Source organism: Cylas formicarius, unplaced genomic scaffold (genome assembly GCF_029955315.1).
Source record: "Cylas formicarius isolate icCylForm1 unplaced genomic scaffold, icCylForm1.1 PGA_scaffold_10__41_contigs__length_53128322, whole genome shotgun sequence".
Lineage (NCBI taxonomy): Eukaryota > Metazoa > Arthropoda > Insecta > Coleoptera > Brentidae > Cylas > Cylas formicarius.
Window position 1 is genome coordinate 20,629,349 of NW_026844214.1, and position 22,834 is coordinate 20,652,182.

The 22,834-nt window shown below is 32.8% G+C and overlaps 4 protein-coding genes across 11 annotated transcripts; 1 reads left to right on the plus strand and 3 right to left on the minus strand.

The window, feature by feature from the left end:
* Positions 1–3,058: 3,058 nt before the first annotated feature.
* LOC132707456 (mediator of RNA polymerase II transcription subunit 6) lies at positions 3,059–6,160 on the minus strand. The gene is made up of 3 exons (XM_060679324.1): positions 5,782–6,160; positions 5,553–5,727; positions 3,059–5,501 (listed from the first exon to the last, which is right to left on the minus strand). Exons 1-3 carry the CDS (start codon positions 5,985–5,987, stop codon positions 5,139–5,141), a joined length of 744 nt encoding a protein of 247 aa, XP_060535307.1. The 5' UTR covers positions 5,988–6,160; the 3' UTR covers positions 3,059–5,138.
* A 679-nt stretch (positions 6,161–6,839) lies between these two features.
* LOC132707465 (protein max) lies at positions 6,840–8,020 on the plus strand. Of its 4 annotated transcripts, none has more exons than XM_060679351.1 (5): positions 6,840–7,162; positions 7,217–7,288; positions 7,345–7,452; positions 7,540–7,663; positions 7,721–8,020. In XM_060679351.1, the coding sequence occupies exons 1-5, from the start codon at positions 7,124–7,126 to the stop codon at positions 7,873–7,875; spliced, it is 498 nt and encodes a 165-aa protein (XP_060535334.1). In that variant the 5' UTR covers positions 6,840–7,123; the 3' UTR covers positions 7,876–8,020. The 4 variants fall into 4 exon arrangements, with proteins under 4 accessions (XP_060535334.1, XP_060535342.1, XP_060535317.1 ...); XM_060679359.1 differs by having other exon boundaries at positions 6,851–7,162; positions 7,217–7,285; positions 7,721–8,017; XM_060679334.1 differs by having other exon boundaries at positions 6,853–7,162; positions 7,345–7,455; positions 7,721–8,016.
* A 960-nt stretch (positions 8,021–8,980) lies between these two features.
* Positions 8,981–9,566, minus strand: LOC132702820 (cytochrome c oxidase subunit 7A, mitochondrial-like). The gene is made up of 2 exons (XM_060671622.1): positions 9,407–9,566; positions 8,981–9,291 (listed from the first exon to the last, which is right to left on the minus strand). Exons 1-2 carry the CDS (start codon positions 9,416–9,418, stop codon positions 9,034–9,036), a joined length of 270 nt encoding a protein of 89 aa, XP_060527605.1. The 5' UTR covers positions 9,419–9,566; the 3' UTR covers positions 8,981–9,033.
* Positions 9,567–11,452: 1,886 nt separating this feature from the next.
* Positions 11,453–22,055, minus strand: LOC132703393 (uncharacterized). 5 transcript variants are annotated; one of them, XM_060672640.1, is made up of 14 exons: positions 21,920–22,055; positions 21,244–21,323; positions 21,037–21,181; positions 20,902–20,979; positions 20,701–20,843; positions 20,504–20,646; positions 20,264–20,457; positions 18,584–18,717; positions 18,390–18,516; positions 18,159–18,333; positions 17,359–17,545; positions 16,987–17,305; positions 15,720–15,929; positions 11,453–12,248 (listed from the first exon to the last, which is right to left on the minus strand). In XM_060672640.1, the coding sequence occupies exons 1-14, from the start codon at positions 21,938–21,940 to the stop codon at positions 11,580–11,582; spliced, it is 2,625 nt and encodes an 874-aa protein (XP_060528623.1). In that variant the 5' UTR covers positions 21,941–22,055; the 3' UTR covers positions 11,453–11,579. The 5 variants fall into 5 exon arrangements, with proteins under 5 accessions (XP_060528623.1, XP_060528616.1, XP_060528631.1 ...); XM_060672633.1 differs by having other exon boundaries at positions 11,454–12,248; positions 15,717–15,929; XM_060672648.1 differs by lacking the exon at positions 21,920–22,055 and adding an exon at positions 21,544–21,769 and having other exon boundaries at positions 11,455–12,248; positions 15,717–15,929.
* Positions 22,056–22,834: the final 779 nt, after the last annotated feature.

Genomic DNA, 22,834 nt, shown 5'->3' on the forward strand with positions numbered 1-22,834 from the left:
TTAGGGGCCTTTGTCTGGTCGCCTGACGTTTCTGGGTTTTGACCTGACCCTTGTCTCCCTTTAGTTCTGGCTCTGCGTGTTTCTCGGAAACTGTCTCGATAAAGAATTTTCCTTCCAAAGTCATTTTACTAGCGGTTGACTTGCTCCACAGACAGAAGAACCTAATCTACTGCTCGGTCATCATGTCTGCTTTCTGGAATAAGTGTATCCCCTACTGATCGTTCCCTGTCGAAAGTCGTGGCTCAATATCTTGTGGTCCAGATAGTGGGAACAGGTCTGTCATATTATTGGATTTGAGAGTCCGGCATCCGAAGAACCGCTCAATCAAAGGGGAACCCTGCGTCGGACTATCCCGCTTTTCCAAATTATTTATCTAAGCTCAAATACAGTTACCATACAATTAATACCCCTAGAAAGGAAAAGAGCATTATAGGTAGTCATTCTAAAACGTGGGATGGGGACAAGTGAACTGTACGTAGGTAATTAACCTGACTTACCTTATAGGGAGAAGTCGGGCGTGCAGGACAAAAAACGTCACTTGTTTGGGTCCGCAAATCACAAGGTTCGATACAATGGCTATCAATGAAGTATTCTTCTGCGGTTCTCGCTTACTTATTAAAATTCAGTAAAATAGGATTTTGGGTTCGCATGCAAAACTTGGAGCAGTAAGGAAATTGCAAGCTGCAGTATACCAGGTTATAAGAAAAACATACATTATACGTATATTGCAAAACAATGAAAACTCCTTAAGAACAAAAAAAATTAGTAACAGTAGAAAATCTGGAAATCTGGGAGAGGGGTAGCTTGAGAAACTGTCCAGGTGTTAAAACCGCTAGATCGGTGGCTGGTACTTAAAGCGCAGACCTCTATTTCAATTAACACAGTATTTAGCTTTTTGTATATAAGGATTTGATTCCCGATTACTCTATGTAGATGCGTCTTTTACGGAAAACGGCAGCAAAGTCCTTTCCTAGCGATAAAACGCCGCAAAGCAACAAGAAACGCTTCGGCGAGTCTAACTCGAAGTGTACTGCTTTCACGACATAACAAATAAATAAGGAAACATATGCTTTGGTAGTTTTTGCACCCATAATGATGCGCGGTTATAGTGAAAGGACCGCAAAATCAATTTAGGTAAGCAACTCTAAATATTTTAACTTTGAAACTATTTCGGGTTGAGAAGATCATCCCAGTTTAAGTTCTCCGATCAGCAATACTGAACAATGAATTACTCAAAATCATTCGTTTGATACACTTTTGGGTAGTGCGATATAAAAAATCCTTAGGTATAAGGACAGAGATTTTGTAGAAATGTGTGATTCAGGAAGATCGGATATTAATTTGGGACAGTTGCTCGAAACCACCTCGACGTAGAAGTTGGATTTTCACTTTTACCGTCTTAGAAGCCTCGCTACATATAAAATCAGATATGTCTCTTTGAAATCCCATGACTTTCGAAGCACTTAAGTTTTTGGAAAAGAATCCAATAAGTTACGTAAGCAAACTCTTTGGAAATGGCCGGTCAACCCTCAATCGCTTTCCAGGATGTCTGCAACCTGTTATTTGTAAATCTTTCAACCAAAGTTTGATATGAATCAAATCTTTTGGTCTACGCATTGAAGCAGCTACCGATAAGGGCTACTGTGCTAGTCAAAAGACCACCTTCCACATAAAGAAGTTCGAAAAGTTCATAAAAAGTCATTGAAATTTCATTGCAACGTTTGCAAAAATCGGTATAAACCATGTTTTCAGTTTGCAGCCTCTAATTATCGGACGCGATTAGTGCTAATAAATTGTTATGAGGTTTTTAGAGATTTTTTTTTTTTCGCTTTTAAAATATTGTCCTCTATGTTAAGCATCCTAAAAAAAATTAAGTGCGTGTTTTCAAAAATAAATCGCTTTAACGTAGCAAAAATTAAACGCAAACAAAACCAATACGAAAATCGAATGCGAATCAAAGCGAATTTTCGAGAAAAGCATTTTTTTAATAACTTTATTGAAACCAAAATGAAGTTATTACTTGCTTTGTCGCAACTGAACAAAAAGTGTTTTGGTGATCTATGTGTATTCTATCGCAAGAGTTGCAATTTTCATCTTCATGTTTGCACAAGTTTGTAAACCGACAAGAGACATATCCTACATACAAGTGACATAGACGCGCAGCCTCTGAAGATATATTGCTATGAGAAATAAACAACTTTTAATGAATATACTAAATACCTTTCTCTAATCCTTGGCCGTCCAATTTAAATGGCAAGTACCAAACAACGGACCAGCATCTCGATTTTTTTTTTGACGGAACGGTTTTTTGCTGGTCTTCTTCCAGGAAGTCCAGCTTCCGCCAAACGACGCTGGACAATTATCGAAGACAAATTTTTCTCTAGCCAATTTTAGTAAAATCTGACTTGCAGATAACAGTGGACAGCTCTGAATAATAATTTTAATTCTCCGATCTTCTTACTTCGTAGTTTTTCTTTTTCTTGCCCCTCGCTTCAAGTTCCTAACCCTTCTACGGCGCCAAAAAAATTTTTGAAACTTGTTTTATCACTCTGAATTGTTATTTTATTGTTTTTTTGTGGTATTCCAGCTTTATAGGCCTCTATAATTTTTTTCTTTCAGATTAATAGAATAATGTATGCTAGGAGGCATCTTGCACTATTAGGCTGTACCGAAAAACTTTATCTTCAATGAATTACACTCAACCAGCGAACAGAAAATAAACCTGTCGTTTTAATAATATTTTTTTAGAAATTATATGTTAAGCTCAAAAAATATTGATAAGGAATCACATTCTTTAAAAAAATTCAAATAAGCAAACAAAAAACATGTTTGGAAGTTGTTGATAAATCCAGCGTTCCATTTACTTTATAGTTTCAGCAAAAAAAAAAAAAAACAAATTTTAAGCAGTCGCCCTAATTTTGTCCGATACGCCCGATATTCATTTGTTGGTTTTTTATATACGAGGTGTGTTCAAAAAGTAAGCCGACTTTTAAATTTTATAAAAAAGTATTTATTTACTTATCAAAACTAACGTAAATAAAGTAATCTCCCACAGATATAATACACTTGTGTCAATGTTTTTTCCAAACCTCGAAGCACTTCTGGTAAACACTGGTATAGCCTTGAGTTCTTCCAGCGATTTTTTCTTTATCTCCTCAATCATTCAAAACCTCCTTCCTTTCGTGGGTTACTTGAGTTTTGGGAACAGGAAAAAATCGTGGTGTGCCATATCCGGTAAATATGGTGGCTGAGGCATGACTGTGGTTTTGTTTTTGAACAAAAAGTTAGACACAAGCAACGATGAGTGAGCAGGTGCATTATAGTGATGCAAAATCGATGAATTGTTTTTCTACAATTCCGGTCTTGGCGATTGTGAGTTCTTCCATTGAGATGACTGGGCTTTGGTTTCGACGTCGCAACCCATGATTCGTCACCAGCTATGACCTTTTTGAGAATATCAGGATCATCATTGACGTCATTTAACAACTCTTAAGCGATGTTAATTAAGCAGTTTCGGAACAATTTTTTCTGCTACACATCTCATGCCCAAAATTTCAAAAAAAAATTGCATGGCACGAGCCAATAGGGATGCCGACTTCATTCAGCCACTTCTCTAGTAGTGATTCGACGATTTTTCAACACCATTTGTTTCACTTCTTCAACCCTTTTATCAGTAGGGTTGACATGCTGCGGCATCCTAAGCGAGGTTCATCATCAGCACCTTCTTGACCATCTTGCAACATCTTGGACCACTTATATACATTTTTTCTGCTCAAAATAGATTCACCATATGCCGTTGTCAAGATTTCAAGCGTTTTGCTACTTTGTTTTGTCTATTTTTTACACAAAATTTTATGCAAATTCTTTGTTCCATTTTTTTTGACAGCAGAAAATCGCAAAGCCAAATCTAACACTTGTCTCACAAAAAAGTAAACATGCAAATTGACTAAAACTGTGAACATATGTTACTGACAAATAAAACAGAAAGGAAATATAATAATTTTAAAATGTGTTTTTCGACTCCACACCCTAAAAACCCAATTATACTCTTATCAGGAGCACGCAAAGCGGCACTTTAAAACGACAAAGTTATTAAACACTGTCGCCACTTCGCGCGTTATTTTGACGCTTATCAATTCTGACGGGCACGTCACACGTCACTCAGGTAATGTATATGAGCTTTTTGCAAAAATGTAACCAAAAACTAATGGTCATAGAAGAAGTATAGCATAAGGTAGAGTCAGCATTATGAGAAATTTATAAATAAAGCCTGTATAAAATTCAAGTTCAAAGGCTTCGAAGATATCAAAACCGATAACATATAGTCTTTTATTACATATAGTTTTTAAATAGAATTTGGAATGGTCAGATTAAGATAGTTATATACAATTTTCATTTCCTAGAATTGCTAAAAAATAAGAGATAAAAAAAATATTTTATTGTATACTCTTCACTCTTCAATATATGACCTTGCACCAGATGGTTACATGAAGCTAACAAAATAATTCTAAAATGTGATATAAATCTATTTAATACTACTACAACAGTAAGCAAATGCGTGATATTAGATACACAATAAATTGCACTTTTTATCAGAGTTATTATATTACTACATTGTACCTTTATTTTTTAGGCAGGTGTAGTGTTTAAATGTAAGACCCTTCTGAATATTTGATGGGTTACATAAACAAGGATTTTTTTTTTCCTATTTTTAGATTAAACCATAGCTCCAAATAAATGTTAATTACAGCTATATTTATAAAGTTGGCAAAGGTCTGTGTTACACACGGACATTTAAAGTATGGTAACGGCTGTGGAAACGAAAATAATTACAATTTCATTTTTCAAATGGCACATCCTATATATTATCCACTATTCTGAAAGATGATTCAAAACCCCTTCAAACGACATATCATGTTCCAATGTCAAAATATTTAATCTTTCCGCATTGCGAATGGTATATTTGCCATTGGTGGCCATGAAATTGTTACTCAACTCAATTGAACATTTAGAAAATATGACAATGAATGGAGGGAAATATTTACCTAAATAAAATCTAATTACGATTAAATTATAATTTATTTATAGAGAACAAGTAAACTAATACTGTCAAATTAAACCTTATTCAATTTAAGTATTTAATTTAGTCTGGGTTTTTTATCTGCAGGTGGTTTAATCTTTTCTTGCTTCACCTCCACTTTTTCCTTACTCTCCAAATTACCATTTTCACTATCACTTTTTACAGTTACTACCACGGCTACCTTTGGTTGAGGAGCTGGTAGTGGGAACTTCTTAATTAACTCGCCCAAAAGCATATCGACCCTCTGTCTTTGGAAAAGAGAACTTGACTCTTCTTTTGGTTTTTCTTTTTCTACTGCTTTAACTTTATCCACAGCTGACCTTTGTGATTTGAAATCCCAATAGTAACCTTTACTTGGATGATATCTAGAAAAACTTGACGCTTCTTCAAATGAAGACTGTAAATGATGAACAGCTGAAAGCTTAATATTTTACTTTGGAAATTAATACAAAGAAATTAAATAAAAACTTACCAGCCTGGAGTTTAAGACACTACCAATATCGGGTGCTTGATAAACAATGCCTGCCATAATATAATAATCTGACAGTGGTGTCACTTGCTGTGGACTGTGTCTATGTTGCTTCCTTATGACGTATAAAATAGGTTCTTGAACATGAAGTAGAACATATTCTAACCCAGTCATATTCCTACAATTGATAAATGTATACGGTAGATTTTCTTCAATGAAGTAATGAACTTACTGCAGTTGGTCCTGGTTGAGCCTTTGCATTTTAACTATTTCATTATTGCATGTCCTATCAAAAAACGGGTTGGAGCTCTGAGAAAAATAGTCCATAACATTAGAAGTGTTTAAAATGGGAATCCAAGCAGAATCGTGCCAAGACAAACCTAACGTGTTGTCGGCCACTCCACTTGGAGCGGTTATATTTAATCTACCAGCCATCATTGTTAAAGTGCAAAGAGTTCAATAACTTTAAAACACTTACAAACACGTGTACATTGAAATCGAATATGCAATAATTTCAGATGCTTATGCACTTTTGACGAAATGTTGTAGCTAAAATACATCTAACACTAACAAATCTGACCAGCACAGAACAAATAAAGAAAGGAGAGGGAGAGAGAGAGAGAGAGAGAGAGAGAGAGAGAGAGAGAGAGAGACTGCTGTGATCAACGCTCATTGCCGACTTCCGTCGAGTATTTTCGGTTCTTCTCCAGCGAGGGAGACGTTCAACCCATAAAAGAAAAATTTCACCAACATTTGTTCTTTGACAAATACCAAAAAAACCGGTCTCCCCCGCTTATAGTACTTAAACACTTAAAAACAATCACCAAAGACTTCCGAAACAGAATCACACGACAAAAGGCGGATATCAAGGTTTTTGGGACGAAACGGATTCTGCAGGGAGCAAGCGGAGGTTTAACCGCCATGTGCAATGCTCCACCAGAATCCAATTTAATTCAGTACAATATTGCGTTTGACTAATACAGTTGGGCAAGACTGCTGTGATCATTCGCCCATTATTAACTTTCGTCGAGGATTTTCGGTTCTTTTCCAGAGAAGAAGTCCTAAATGACGAACATAGTGATTCAAAACAAACCACAAGAGAGAGAGAGAGAGAGAGAGAGAGAGAGAGAGAGAGAGAGAGAGAGAGAAAGGAGAGGAGAGAATACACTATTCCTTTTTATAACGTGTTAATATCGCCGCGCCTATTTGGCTAAGGAATAATCATATCACGTGAAATTAAAATACAATATTTCATTCGCCTAAAACTTGAACTATTATAAAAGTAGGAGACAAAAAATACAAGAAATGACGTTTGAGTTAAAAAGGCGAACTTTGATATCTGTTGTCTGTGTCTAAAATTAACCACGTGACATATATTCTGACATTGTGAGGTTAACTAGCGTTGGAGTTTCCTTACAGAAAAGATTTCTCTTCATGGCCAAATTGAAACAGTTGATTGTCGTAGGGGTTGTATGAGCTTTGAGTAAACAGAAGTTTTATTTTGAATTAATGTATGCACCAAAAAGGGGCTGGTTATAATTTGACTTTCTGGGTACACAAAAACTCTTTCAACAATGAGCGATGATGACCGAGATGTTGATGTTGAAAGCGATGTATGTTCTTATAACGTTTTTTTTTAATAAATTGTACTTTACCTGAATTTGTAGGATGGTGAGGATTCAGATTCTCGACAACCAACTCCTAGACAATCTTCAGGAAGTCAATATTACTCTCAGGTGGTATTAAATTTATGCCCGGTGATTTTTGCTGAGAATTTATTGTAAATATGTTGTAGGCAGAAAAAAGGGCTCATCATAATGCATTAGAACGCAAACGCAGAGACCATATTAAGGACAGTTTCAGCAGTTTACGTGATTCAGTGCCAGCTCTTAACGGCGAAAAAGTGGTAGGTCGGTCTGTAAACCCTTTATCTCTTAAATTACTTTGTTTTGACCAGATAATGAAGCAATGAGGTCATTCAATATTTTAGGCAAGCCGAGCCCAAATTTTGAAAAAAGCTGCGGAATATATCCTTTTTATGAGGAAGAAAAACAGTTCTCATCAGCAAGACATTGAAGATCTTAAAAGGCAAAATAGTCTCTTAGAAGCCCAAAGTATGAAAAATTAGTGTCATTGTGAAATTTTGAAAAACTTAACTGTTTTTTTTTTAGTTCGTACACTGGAAAAAGCAAAATCGACAGGTATATTTGACACAGATCTTGGATTAAAAGCAGAAGTGCTTTATAATGAAACCGAAAGTGAAACTTCAGATTTAGAAGGACCAGCACAACAAAGAAGATCAAAAAAGTTAAAAGCGTTTCACTGAATGTCACTTATACTTGTGAAGAATGCATAATTTTAAGATTTTATTTTTTTGTGGATGTGTGATGTAGATATTAAGAGATAAGCAGTAGTTTAACCTATGTATTTTTGTTAATTATTAAATTGTTAGATACAAGTAGTCGTTTTTCAGTGCATTTGAGTAAAACCTGCTTCCCAGAATTTAACCTTTCAGGTTATTACATTACATTGAAATTAGGTATAAACATTTGAAAATTTGTCAATTTGATAGTGATCTGCCAAAATTGTTTTCGTTTTTCTACTACCTTCTGTAAAATAACTAATTATACACCGATCTACCGTGCGGGAAGCGTCACTTTACCACGTAAGGAATCGGATGTTTTCGGACATTTTTCCAAACACGTCTAGAACTTTGACATTTGTCAATTCTGACGGTCATGTCAGTGAATGCATTCGTGTTAGTTTTGCAAAAATGTACCAAAAAATTAATGATCGCAGAAAAAACATAGTATGCAACACCTTTGGTAAACTTTTTAAGTCACTCGTTCATTAAACACTCGCTCCGCTCGTGCCAAATAGACTCGTCAATCAAATGCCAATTACCACACTTGTCGCATAATGTACTAATTGGTCTTGAAATTTAATTTTTTAGAAGTGCAACCCAAAATAGAAAATATTTACTAAAATTTTTATGTATTGGTTTAAACCCGCCGAGAATGAAGTAGTCTTTTAGTCAGTTAAAGGAAGTGGCAAAAAGCGTAGTCTACAGAAACATAGGTGTCATTGAAAATAATGAGAAAAAGGGGAAAACACGCTCATTAGGCATTTAAAAAGCACAGAACAGAAGATGAAGATGACGGAAAAGACACCTGTGAAAAGCTATTATTCCATCAACAAATTTGATAGATGTTCTCATGCTGGGCTCACCTGCAATTTTGCCAAAAAAACGGGACATAATTGGATTGAAAACGGAGACTTGTTTTTTATATGTAAGTATATATGTATATTATTAATTTTTTTTTATTAATATATTGTGTGGTTTCAAAAAGTAATTGTTGCTTTAATCAATATTAAACTTAATCCAATACATCCAAACAATCTTGAATAGTTACTAAATGAACTACACAAAACAATTCTAATATTATATTTTCAATAAACTGCAGACTACCATCATAAATATGAATCAACGTCTGGGGAAAGCTAGTTTGTAGACTGTATTACCGGACATTCCCAAACCAATAAATACCAATAGGTATGTTAGCCTCAGTAAAACTACATCACGAAAGCCACCCTTTAAATGAACTGGAAGACCATCATCAACCTGAAATTTTTTCTGGATTTCCTTAAGCTTGTAGAATCGTGGATTTGGAACTTCTCCTTCAGCGGTAGCAGCGTTCCTGGCCACTTGTCTATAAACTGCATGAATGAGTCTCAGGTTCCTCTACAAAAATATCGCTTGTTGAGATTATGTAATTTAACCTTTAAATTAAAAATAGAGCTTTTTAGAATTAATCGAATATTCACTATAATGATTTACTTCAAAAATAACAACTCACTTGAACATTCATATTGCAAAAAAAAGTTTCAATTGACTTTGCAAACTATCCAATTGATAAATACCAAACCCCTTTATTTTTCAACACAGACTCCTAAGGTTAGTTTAAGTATAACATCATATTAGGCACAGAATGGATTAGTTTCTGTAAGAGAATTAAGAGCTTAGTTTTGGTTAGTTATAGTGGCACGTGTCTAAGGCATAGATAAATCTTAAATTTCTGGCGCATATAGACGATTGTTTTTTTATTTAATTTAATCATCTTTGATTGGTTGATCATCTAATTAGGCGTCACCTACCTAAAAAGATTTAATTCAATTTTGCCAAAATAATGTATAAAGATATCTACTACCGAACTTTTAAGATAAAGCATAAATATTTTTTTCATTTTTAATAACCATAAAGGATTTTAAATTTTGTTCATTATTTTACCAAAACTCTCTTTATTCGCAAAGCATCCTTTTTTCTCCGTTAATAAAATGTAGTTATAATTACAAAACCAAACTTTACAAATTATTTTCGCCTATGAGGTTGTGGTAGAATTTTATTTCATCGATTTGATTAGAACTATGTTTAAGTGGAATCTACTGTTGACAATTTGTACTCTCTGTAAAATGCCTAATTACACACCGATCGACCGTTCGGGAAACGTCTTTTTACACGTCAGTTTCGTTTCACACGGCTCCGAGCCATTTCCGACATTTCCGGGATTTTACTGCACGGGTTAGGGAGCAATCGGATATTTTCGGAGATATTTCCCACGGATAATTCTAAAAAAAAACTGACTGGTGGGTTGATTATAAAATATTCCGTTTAACCTTAAATATGTGATCTGCATCTTTATCAATGTAGGTCATAGCAATTTAAACTACATGTTTTGCAATTAATAATGCTTCGCCTTCTACAAAACACCCATTTCCAAATTACAAAGGTTTAAGATTGGAGAATACAATCGCAAAAAGCGTAGCGCCGTTCCCTAATCAATCAGTCGAAAAGGCAAACCGTACAGCGCTGAAATATAATTAAACCGTCGTATTTGATGAACCCAATCGATTTTAATTGGTTGGTTTAAAAACGTAACGTAATAGTGCAAGGTGCGCTATGTAGCGAAATAAAATTATGGAAAGTCGAAGTCTTCTGTTATCCTCTAAGTGCCTTTTCAGCTATAGTTGACAGATGATTAGATTCCACCATATAGCTATAAGATAATATAGTGCCCTGCTACGGTAAAAATTGATGAATGTGCCATTTCTGTTTTCATTTTTGGTGTCAATATCTTCCATGCCATACTCATAAACTTGTATAATTTGTGCTTTCACTACTTTGTTCTTTGTAATATGTCTACTACAGGAAATATAAGAAAGCAATTAAGCTACAAGTTGAACTTTTACTAGAACAAGCATGAGAAATACCCCTTATCAATTACTCTCTATAGGAGGTGCTTCTTGGCCATTTTTTCACTTAGATGTTTGATGAGTTTATGAAAACTACCGCTTTGCACCGATTTATAAAAAAAAAATAGCTTACATAAAAAATACATGTAGAAATTGCATCGTATTTACAAGGTTTGAAGAATAAAAATTCCAAATTAATTACAGAATTAGACTGACGCCGACGTGGGTGTTGCAATTCTGCACTGCTTTTCCAGACCCTAATTCCTTTTTTTTCTCAAAATTTAATAGGATTTCCACATATTTTGAGAAAATACTGCCTTAAAAGGCCGCAAGGTCTTTTGGGTTCTACGTCAAAATTTGTCAATAGAGCTGCCGTTAGTTAAAAACGAAATTTGAAATTTCGCGCATGCACTCCTTGAATGGACCTTCTCAAAAAAAAAATACATTGTTATTTCATGAGTTTCTGCCAGCATAGGCAGGGCCTCTATATGTCTAGTAGCTACATGGGTTTCACTGGGAACAGAGGTGATTTCACCTCGCACCCGGTGAGTAACATTTTAACAGTTTCTTTAAGGAGATTTTTATTGTTGTCTTTAAAATATCCGCATTGCGTCCATACGCTTTTTCGGATGTGTGGCTGTTTCTTTTTGTAGGTAGGTTGCATATTTTAGGGGTCTATTAGTAGCGGAAACACTCAATTATTTATTAATTAAATAAAAGAGTATAAAAATAAACTTAAATATGGGGTACAAACAAAATAATTTATTACACAGTGACAATTTAAATTAATGACGATAACCGACTCAAAACAATTTTTAAATCGGCAACATTTTTTGGGGTCAATTTTTCAGTCTTGACAATTTTCGATAGGCATTTGACATCACTCTTCAGGCGCTGAATGGTATCGTCCGCCTCGCAGTCTTCGACCTCCACAATGTCCTCTTTGCTCATATGTTTAAAAGTACTAACACAGGTTCGATTGCTTAACGAATAATGAAATTTTGGTCTATCGGGAAATGTATCTATGCCGTTTCTATCAGATAACGTAACATTATAATGCTGAGCATTAAATAACTTACAACGAGGATTATTGTACCATGTGAGACATACATGCCCATAAGATGCTCGTGTAATGCCTTCATAATTTACAGTGTCATTGGGTATTTGTTGAAAGTAACATTGAATATCTACCATCGACTTTTCACTGAACGATTTAAATATGTTTTCCAAAACCGATCGGCGAGTGGAGAAACGTTGGAATAGCATGTCCAGTGTCATTTCGCGCAAAAGGACGCTTCCCGAATTTAGCAGTTCCTGGTTAACTTTAACAAAATCCCCTGCGAAGACAATGTTTGATAGGATCGAATCTACTGATACTTTTTCAAAGGTTTCGAGAATACTGACTTTATATTCTTCTAGGGCGCTAAGAACTTTAAGCTGATTAATTATCTAAAAAACCAATAACAAACTCCAAACGTAAAACAAAAACGATGGATACTTGAATCAAATAATCTTTGCGTGCATGTCACAACAGTACGCCTCAAATCAAATGCTTTGCCAAAGCAATATATTCTGGCACCAAAATCGTTCGATCGATATATCGATGATACGGCCAATTAAATTCCTCTGTCGTTTTCAACTCAACTGTTTTTAGGCTAATTCACAATAAGCAAAAAAAAATTGACAAAAACAAAAACCACGCTAACCAAATTGGAGTTCAATTATTAACAGAGAAATGTACAGACCGTGAAAAATATAGACCCAAATATATATATATATATATATATATATATATATATATATATATATATATATATATATATATATATATATATATATATATATATATATATATATATATATATATATATATATATATATATATATATATATATATATATATATATATATATATATGTATAATAATTTCAATATTTTATTACACAAACGTCACGAGCATATAAATGGATGTTTAGAGTAAAATAGGCGCGACTGCTGTATGAACTTGGTTTTATTTTATTTGACCTTAACGCTAAGACGCCGCTAATTCGTCTCGAGCGGGACGAGTTAAACTGTGAATATTTACAAACTCAATCGTATGCAAGACTTTTTAAATGCAAGATGTATTTTGGAAGTTAATATCAAGAAGTATCACTTAATATAATCGGTTTATCTGTCCAGTTTTGTTTTGTCTTGTAATATGCCGCATTAATTGCAATCGAAAAACAGCGAATTCCTAACTTAGCAAACTGCGAAAAAACACAAAAAGCTATAGCGGACATTTTTTTTTACGTTTGGAATCGAAACTATGGTAAAAAAAACTTTCAGGGGGTCCTCGTCGGTTTTCTTCCTTACCGGGGTATCATCGACAGCACTGTTGCGTAGATATTATCTGACAGCTGAATCAAAACATTTCAAATATCAAAAATGTCATAGTAAACCACTCTTGAAAACACAATATAAATTGAATCGATTTTAGTTTGCAGAAAAATATGTAACAAAAGATGACTTTTGGCAACATTATATTTAGTGATGACAAGAAATTCAAGCTTGATGATCCCGATTGACATGATTTGAGATTTGATAGAAAAAATATTATCGATGGGCGTATGACGGCTGTTAGTTATCAGGCAACGTTACGTGATTACCTTCTACCATTCATTACGCTGACTGAAGACGAAAACATAATTTTCCATGTAGCTGCCACTACAAAACAGTGGTTTCATGACCTTGGTATCCAGTTATTGGAATGGCCAGCAGTTAATCCCAATATAAATAAATCCGATAGTGAACGTCAAAACAAGCAAAAAAAAAAATGTCGAAAAACTCAAAGACTGCGATCCACATGGGCCAAAATTTCAATTAATACACTTAAGCAGTTAATTAGCATGCCTAAAAGACTAATAAACATCATAAAAAATAAAGGGGGATAAATATAATCAGTGAGTTTATGATTTTTCACTGCATAAATGTATAAATGGTAGGCTATTTTAGATTTTCACGATTATTAAATAAAAAATAAAACTAATATATTGACACTTTTATTTGTGTGTACCAACCCTATTTTCAGTAATATTCGATTGCTCTTCAACGAAATCTTTAAATAGGTATGAGTCTATATTTCTTCACAGGTCTGTACGTCTGTGAACAAATACCTAACACTACGTTCGAACTTACGCGATTAATTATTGACGGTGTTTATTTTTTGCGATCGTTTTGCTTTGGTTGTATAAGTTTAGTAGATCATATCACACCATTTTGTGCGAAAATAAAATAAAATGACAGTTAATGACGTACACGTAAACATTATTTGCTTGAAGTATATCTCCGTTTTGCTTTACAGGGTGTTATTAAAATGACATCAGATAATTTAATGAATAAATCTCATGGGTATTATGAAAAAAATATTTTTTCATAAATCTCATGATAAGGATATTCCAGAATAAATGCTCCAGAGATAGGGTATCAATCGTTTTATACCCACGGATCATGAGGCGGGATGAAATAATGACAACGATAAGCCAAGCAATAAGGTTTGTTCTTTAAATTTTTAAATAAAAAGGAACTTTTTTGGCAGACTGACTATGTTGTCTACTAACCCTAAAAAGGGTTTTCGATTACTTTTTAAGACAATTGCAAAAAAATCCATTATTAGTGTAAACAAAATTTCGCCGCCGTTACTTGAATATGCCCAACGATGAAAAAATTCGTCTTCTATTACTTTGTCTGCAAACACGACAAAAGTTTTAGTATTAATTTTTTGTACAAACATTGCTAGTTTCATAAATTTAAATAGCAAAAAACAGTCTTATCCATTACTATGCAACAAATTTAAACATCATATAAAATCAATCACGATAAATTACAAGAAAAATGACTCATCCTTCAGCATCGCAAAAAGTTAGTTTTAGCGCGATTTTGCAGCAGTTGGGAAAACGGCAATAAATCATGTTTCTAGATTGAATTGCAAAATAGTAGTAGTATCGCTAATAATCCCAAATAAACTCTGGTTCACAAAGAATAACTTTAACAGTAATCATCTAAATAAGTATTTCTCGATCTAATGCTCTCTAATGGCGGTGTTTGGCGACTCCCTTTTTAAACTTTATTAGTTGTTGATTCGTCCGTTAGAACGTAGACTGTGCGGCAAGTTGTCACTCAAACTTACTTCTTCACTAACACCTTAACAGTAATATACATTTGAACCTATTAACACAAATTAATGCTCTTCTTTTATTAACTAAGATTTTATTCAATTAAATTATTATATATGTATATATTATATATTAAATAAATTTTTAAATAACAACCAACGATCGTTTGGCTAATTTTATTCGTTAGTTCGTGAGTCAGTGTCCCTAAAAGCGGATTTTATTTGTTTACATTTTTTATTCTTGATAGTTTCACGAGGGTTAAGTTACCGACGTTTCCGACGACATTTGGATGGATAAATTATAAAATTACATGAGCTGAGTTGCAAAATGTGCTATAAATATTAAAAAAATATAAAACTAAAATTTTTGCCCTTTGTTACTAATGAATCGAAATCGTTTCCATAACATCGTAAACAAAACATAATCCAAGTCATAATAACATATAAATGGTATTGTACTATATATCACTACCAGATAAATACACTAGAAGAGGTTTTGCAACTTATTTATTGAAATTAATGTGAAATACTTTGACGCAAACATGTTCCGATCATTTGGCAACGATGGGTAGTTTGATAGGTATCGCGATTGTCAGTCTGACATTGAGATGCCCTGTTGGGCACGATAAGGTTTCTCTCAGAGTTGAAACCGACAAAATATCGATTCAATATCAAGGTGGTGTCCCCATTTATTTATAAGATAATATGATGTCATGTTAATAACACTCTGTATATCCATTTAAAGAAGCGCCCAAATTGCTCACCACCTTTAGCTGAGATTGAGAAAAATACTTCCAGTACACCGCGGTGCAGTTGATAAGGACCCGAATGAAACTTCTAGATGCGTGGTTTGTCAGAACCAGTCTCTCAACTGAACTGTCGAATTCCCACAGTTTACCGATTGCAAAGGCCAACTGAATCGGGTCAATAGTGTTGTTCCTTAGATCTGTGGTGCACAGCAAACTTAAATTTTGTACCTAAAAAAGTTTGTGGTTGACATTAGCCCTAACTTTGATGTCAGGTAAGAGAAGAAGATACATTCAACATACATTCTAAAATATATGGAAAAAATTTTAAAGAAAAAAGGATATATTTTTTAAGAAAAATTTTATCTCAAGTAATAAATTTCAATGGTTTCACGGAAAGGAATAATCTAAATAGAAAAAATAATTGTATAGTTCTTTTTCTAAAAGCTCTTTGATGTTCTGGAATAGAGTGGTAAAAATTCATCACGCAAGGAGGCTCCTTGTATGATAAAAATTGAAATTCCTCAAGGCAAGATAGCTTGAGATACATTAACTATCACTAATTATTAAGAAAACCGATTTTTTTTACAAAAACAGAAGTCAATAGAACATATTTCTCATACATTAAAGTGACAATGTCGACAAAATTAATTCGATACGAAAAACTAAATACTTTCACATTTAATTGATCAAAACTTAAAGGGGACCGTTTCAGTTTCTTTGCATTAAAGCTTAGTTGAATCCATTTCGAGATATGAAATTGACAAATAGGTAGTCTGCATAATAATTCATTGAACTGGTTAAAAGTTTTAAAGAACAGGATATTGAAAATAATTCTAAATGAGAAAATGTTGTACCCTTCCCTTTTTTTATGATACAGCTATTTTTAATATAAGAAAGTTATTTTTTATATGACATGCTCTTGTATACACAAGCATACAAAAATTGTCATAAGCCATTTTGTCGAAATAGACTGAATGTCGATAAATATTTAGTCATTCCTGGATGCCACACTTTGTAAAAAATCTATTACTCTGGTGTGTTCAATGGTACACAACTGCCAAGATTAAGATTAAATTCTGCAAATTTTATAATACTCACGCCCTCACATCTAGGCCTCTTTTAATTTATTTTTTATATTGTAAATCATTATAGACAGACTGTACTGTACAGCAAGATTTGAAATGACAGATCTTATTGGTATTATCAGCACAGGCAGAGCCCTCTATGTAACTAGTAGCAAATATGGGTTGACCGCATGGTTCTCCCATCTGTTTGAAATACTCACCGCATGAAGAAATCCTTCTTGGTTTACACTTTGCTCTTCAATTCCAAAGATTCCAGGTTCAACAATATTTCCTAAGACTTTTTTAAATGAAAGAAAATTGCGAACACCCATAAAATATCCTATTTGCAAATTTGTTTCCGGTTTGATGGTGTCGATAATTTCCACTTTGGAAGTGATGGGTAACATACTAAAAATCCTTATTAGCAGTTCCTTAAAATAAATCGATTCGGGCCGGTGCGTAAAAACTCCAAAATTCATCATTTTCACAGAGCTCAATAGGAAAACTAAAGTATTCTTGAGGTCATTTATACTTATATTCCTATAATACAATTAATAAGGATTTGACTTAATGAATGTTTTGTAGTTTGTCACCGCAACACCAGTGTATAGATATCCAACACCAATAAAGAAACAAACGGGTTTTCTTGCACCAAGTTGTTCAATAACAAAATTTCTACATTCCCAATGTTCCCTCTGATTAAAATGGCGGCGCTAATATTTATTACTAGGCTGGAAAATATGCCTTCCTTGTAACTCTTGTAGAATAAATCTTTATAACCTAAAAGCGAAACAAACTACCCGTACAATACAATTTTTTCCCCAAGAAAACTCTTAAAATCTAAAATTACAAGAATATTCAGCAATCTGAAATTTTGGCTGCAATGTGCCAGTATCTTAAATTCTGTAGAGTAATACCATTCTGCGACGAACAAGAAATTGAAAAAAGTATTTTCCTAAATTGGAATACCCTGTTTATTATCAAATATTCTGGTAGGTAATTTCATTTCATGGTTACTTTACACTTGCAGAATATATGAATATATGTTAGATTTTGTTTTAAAACTGCTTTATTTCAAAAACCATACCAATTTAGGTACAGGACAATTATATGCATTGAGAGTGCTTTTGATTATCTGTGATAATATTGTTTAATAAACAGCGTTCCACTTGAAAAAAATACTTTTTACCAATTTGGGATTTTGTATTCCGAAATAAACATCAAAAATTAAGAAAATTAAAGGGCTGTGCTTGCGCCACATTTTTATCTCCAGAACGAAGTCGGTTAAAAATGAGAAAAAAGGAAAATCTCTTTCATTCGATAACTAGCAAGTACCTGTGTGCCAAGTACATAAGATAAATATTACGAATTTCGAAACTGTATTCTTACTTACACTGATTTAGAGCAGAAAAAATTAAACTGATCATGTTTGAAGTAAATTCTGGAGGTATGTTGTAGTCCAGAACTGATATCTTGAGATTCATGTTTAAGAAGCTCAATAACCCCATCGGATATTTTTTGCACACGATATTCAGGTCCGAAATATGAAATATTTTTTGTAGTTGGGTCTACGAACATTCTGAATGAAATATAATATACAGAGGAACAAGATTTTACAACTTACCTTAAACATATCATGAATAAGCAATATTTGATGCAAAAACTGTTCTAATGTTACACACAGTATCTGCTCAATCAATTGTACTGCTTCATTAGGCAAATTTGAAGACTTGTAAAAATCTAATGAAAAACTAAAAAACCGAAAGTTTTTGTTTAGCATACGGTATATGTGAGAGTTCAGTAAGTTGAAGTGCTTACTTTAGAGTTTTTATAAAAAAGCACGCAATGCCCAATGACATCTCGTTAAAACTTCTGGAGAAATTTTCACATAATTTCATTACTATTTTAAACAAAAAATCCAAATATTTTATTTGGTAACAAAAAGACTCGTCCTAAAATAATTACATTCAACAAGTAATATTTGTACAGAGTGGCGAAATAGTGTGACGAAGTATATATTATCAGAATTTCGAAAAATATTTTTTTGAATAAAATCGATAGACGTATATTTTAAACATATTTTAAATCCATATTTATCTTGAATTATTTTTGAATTATGTGACGTTGCCAACTGATTGGGAAAAAAGAGAAAATAGTCCAAAAAACATGCTTTCCTACTAACTCCTATATCTATCCGCGCCTCTTGTGGTATCAAAATAATTTCCAAAGTCTTGTCTTAAGTCCTAATTTTTCTCTAATTTTTAAATTGAACACCATGTGTTAGAGTTAGATACCAGCTATCATGGCAGTTATCCAGTGAAGTTTTTTCGTAAAATATTCGGTCCTCTTACTGTAAAATAAAAGTGGTACCTCTATATTTTTAATTTAAAGAATTGATTTAATTGACTGTTTCATCAAAAATAAGTTTTTGTTATTACTATATAATAAATGTTGGTATTTTTTGTTGTCATTAATTTGCCATAGGCCCATAAATAGCAAATTTCAAATAAAATTAAGGATAAACCGTCTATGACAAAGAAATAAGAAATAGAATAAGAAACTTTTTCAAGAGGTAGCTGGTAGGTAGGTAGATGTAGGGATGGTGTGGTATTGAAATTTGAGTTATAAGTTCGAGAGAAATGTTTAACTATATTTTCAATAAGGTATTAGTAGGATTATTGAACAACTAATTATTTAGTAATATTTTTTAAGTGAGCATTTTAAGCTTATTTCAAATGTGTATATCTTGACGTGATTTTGAGTAATTAATGTAAGTAACTATTCTTAAGCAGCTTATTTTCAGCAAATTAAAACAAGAATTAATAAAATTTTCCATTTCACAGTAACAAAAATCAATTTTCAAGTAAGTATAGGGTCTTAAATTGATTATTTAAATTTAAAAAGTAAACGTACCACTTTTATTTTTTAGTCAGGCATCACAAGATAAGGATAAATATGATGATAGGTATAGGGAAGCTTTAACTGATTGGTACAGGGACAATGGGTGTATATGATAAAATACAACTCCCTGATCCATTTAAAATACCATGATAATTTAATAATTTAAATTTAATAAATAATTCTTAGTAATACATTTGACCACCTTAAGTTCTATTTTTATATTATAAAGATGTGGATAGGATACACGAGATAATAAGAAATCATGATTTCAGAAACATTTTCTTTTTTTTCCCAAATTCAAGAATTTTTCGAAATTGTGCTAAATAAGGGTATATAATACACTGTCGCGCCACTCTGGTATATGTTACAGACCAAATATAGAATCAGATACTGTGTATATATGAATGGCCTAAACGGAACATTTGAGTCTATTGCAGCAGAGGAAAAAACCAAAATTAAAAAATTGCAATAACTGAATTTATAAGAGATATGCTATTGAAAGACTAGTTTTCTACATTGAATAAATTAAGTTACATCTCTGTTCCGCTTATATACAGGTTAGTAGTTTTATATATGATCTGTTTCCTTGTTACCCACATGTTCTAATAAATAAACTGATCTTTTCTGGATTTCAGCAGTTATACAATCAATGGGGACAATAAGATCCATAACATTTTCCAAATGATTAGAATATTTTTCGCTCATTGACACTAAATTTTTAAAAGTCATCACCAATAGATTAATGTTAATATCGGAAAGTATCTCAGTCAGCTTGCATAAAACAATCAGAGCTAAAAAGGAACATGAAAACCAATACCTAAAATTCAACAAACTTACTTGAACTTAACAATATGGCACCATGATTATCAGTTATATAGACACATGATTCTAGAATCTCCAAAAAGTGTGAATAAAGTATTTGAATAACTTCTAAAAGAGAAGCAATGTCCTTCTCAAATGAATCTCTATAGCTAGCGTGGCTAAAAATTTATATATATCTATAAAAATGCTATATCATTAATACGAAGGTTTACCATGTCTGGAAGTGATGACAAAACAATTGGACGTAATAAGGTATACTTTTTATAATGGACTCTATGAATACCAAATTAATATTACTATTTTGCAGAATAAATTTCAATATGAAATCTGCAATTTCGGTTAGTTCAATAGATAGCTGAAACAGAAAATATCTTGATTTATTTAAATATTTAGGAATATCAAAACTTGTGTACCTTTATATTGGCCTTAATTAAAACGCTTATGAAATCATCATCAGCTGTTTCTAATAATGTTTTGTTTTCTTCAAAAATCTACAACAATTCAATATAAGGTATATCTAAAATAAGATTGTTCAGTTCATGCTGCACCTTCTCAAAATTTTTGTTGATCACAGTCATAACATGTTTAATAATGTGTTGCTCAGCTCTTTCAACATTATATGTCTTCAAGTATGGTAGAGCTGCCTTTACTTGCTGTACTACTTCAGCACTTTCTCCATTTGCTGATATCGAACTGTAAATGTTTAGAGCCTTTCAATTTTGTAAAATTGATTTTTACTAGCTTGTAAATTGTACCTAATCAATTCCACCAGCAAACTATTGTGTTCTTCAGAAAACGTCTCTTCCGATGACTCCATTACTTCTGAAGTCCAATGCTTAATTAAAGCAGAAACATCTAATGAATATTCATCCAAACCACATGATGATACATTTATTTACAAACAGTTACAGAAATCATTAGAGAATTTATTAAATAGATCGTGTATTTATAAACTATAGACAACATGAAATTGAGATTACTTAACAAATTATATCGTAGAGGATAGAGAAGGCAAGTTTCTCTAAACCCATTCGCATTACGTTGGTGGTGCTTACGGAATGGCTTTTATTCGCCCATGTCTTTTTTAAAACTCGTCCCCGCGGTTTAATATAGGGTTAAGCAGTGCTATTTACAGAATTCAGTTGGCCAAGTCCATTAAAATCATTGAGCTAGTTTCAAAAGTCATCCTTTTCTTTCTTTGTTCCCTCGATTGAATTATTAGAAAAGCTTAGATGAAGAACGGGGAGTAGAAAAAGATACGTAAAGGTTAAACGGATGGAATAGAAACTAATATTTTATTGACGTATAGTGTTTATTTGGAATTTGGAGCTACTAGAATTATTCTTATGTTCTTTTCGCTTTGTCAATTGATAAATTCCCAATTATACGAAGGACAAGAGACAAACATAACCACAACAATCTTATGCTTACCACGTTGTACAGAGTGGTCATAGTTGGAGTGTTTTAACAGGAAAAACCTATGCACTTACATGTCATGGGCTTGATTTTTGAGAAACATTTAGTAGTTAAAACGTTGGTATCTATGATGAAAAAAGGCGGAAATATAGAGCATTTTTTGTTTATGTATTGGTAGGCCGTGCATAAATGACAACACATAAGAAACAAACTAATTTAATAAACATTGGAACTTTAGAAAAGATAAGGCCAATTTAAAATAAGTGAAAAACACGAAACATAAGAACCATTTAATATTTTAATTTTAGTTTTGGATATTATTTTTAATATTTAATGTTTATATTTTTCATTATTTAGGAAACAAAATTATAATCATTTTCACCTAATAAACAAAACAATAAATATTAAAATTATATTAAAATATTTAATATATAAATGTTCAAATTGAGCGCCACGCCCTTTTTTCGTACTGAATAGCAACTATTCACTAACTTTCTAAGATTAACGGAAGCAAACACTTCTTGAGTGACTTCCTCTAACTGTTTTGATTTGGAAAATTCTATCTTTACGTATAAGATATTTTAATCCCGACCATAAAAAAATCTCGCGGAGTTAGATCACATGATCTCGCAGGCCACACAATGGGGCCTCTAGTTCCAATCCAACATTGTCCAAACACTTCTTTTTTAAAAATTCACTTATAATTCGTGCGTTGTGAGCGGAGCAACAATCTTGCTGATAATAAATACTCCTTCCAAGAATTAATGGCAAGCCTTCCAAAAATGGAACCAATACATGTTCGCAAAATATTTATATTACCATTCGCTGCTCGATTTTTATTAAAAAAATCGACAAATCGACACTGAAAGAAAAAACGGCGATTTTGACACATTACAGCATGAAGCTTTTCTGGATATGTATTGGAGTAAA

Bases quoted from the DNA above. Each gene is read 5' to 3' on its own strand.
- LOC132703393 (XM_060672633.1), bottom strand. From the start codon at position 21,940: ATGACCACTCTGTACAACGTG. The intron at 20,458-20,503 runs GTAAGTTTGTTG...GTTCCTTTTTAG, and splicing joins TGCCATATTGTTAAGTTCAA to CTCTGATTGTTTTATGCAAG. The intron at 12,249-15,716 runs GTGAGCAATTTG...TTGGTTTTTTAG, and splicing joins CTCAATCTCAGCTAAAGGTG to ATAATTAATCAGCTTAAAGT.
- LOC132707456 (XM_060679324.1), bottom strand. From the start codon at position 5,987: ATGATGGCTGGTAGATTAAATATAACCGCTCCAAGTGGAGTGGCCGAC. The intron at 5,728-5,781 runs GTAAGTTCATTA...TATCAATTGTAG, and splicing joins CTCAACCAGGACCAACTGCA to GAATATGACTGGGTTAGAAT. The intron at 5,502-5,552 runs GTAAGTTTTTAT...TAAAATATTAAG, and splicing joins GTGTCTTAAACTCCAGGCTG to CTTTCAGCTGTTCATCATTT.
- LOC132707465 (XM_060679334.1), top strand. From the start codon at position 7,124: ATGAGCGATGATGACCGAGATGTTGATGTTGAAAGCGAT. The intron at 7,289-7,344 runs GTATTAAATTTA...AATATGTTGTAG, and splicing joins GTCAATATTACTCTCAGGTG to GCAGAAAAAAGGGCTCATCA. The intron at 7,456-7,539 runs GTAGGTCGGTCT...TCAATATTTTAG, and splicing joins CTCTTAACGGCGAAAAAGTG to GCAAGCCGAGCCCAAATTTT.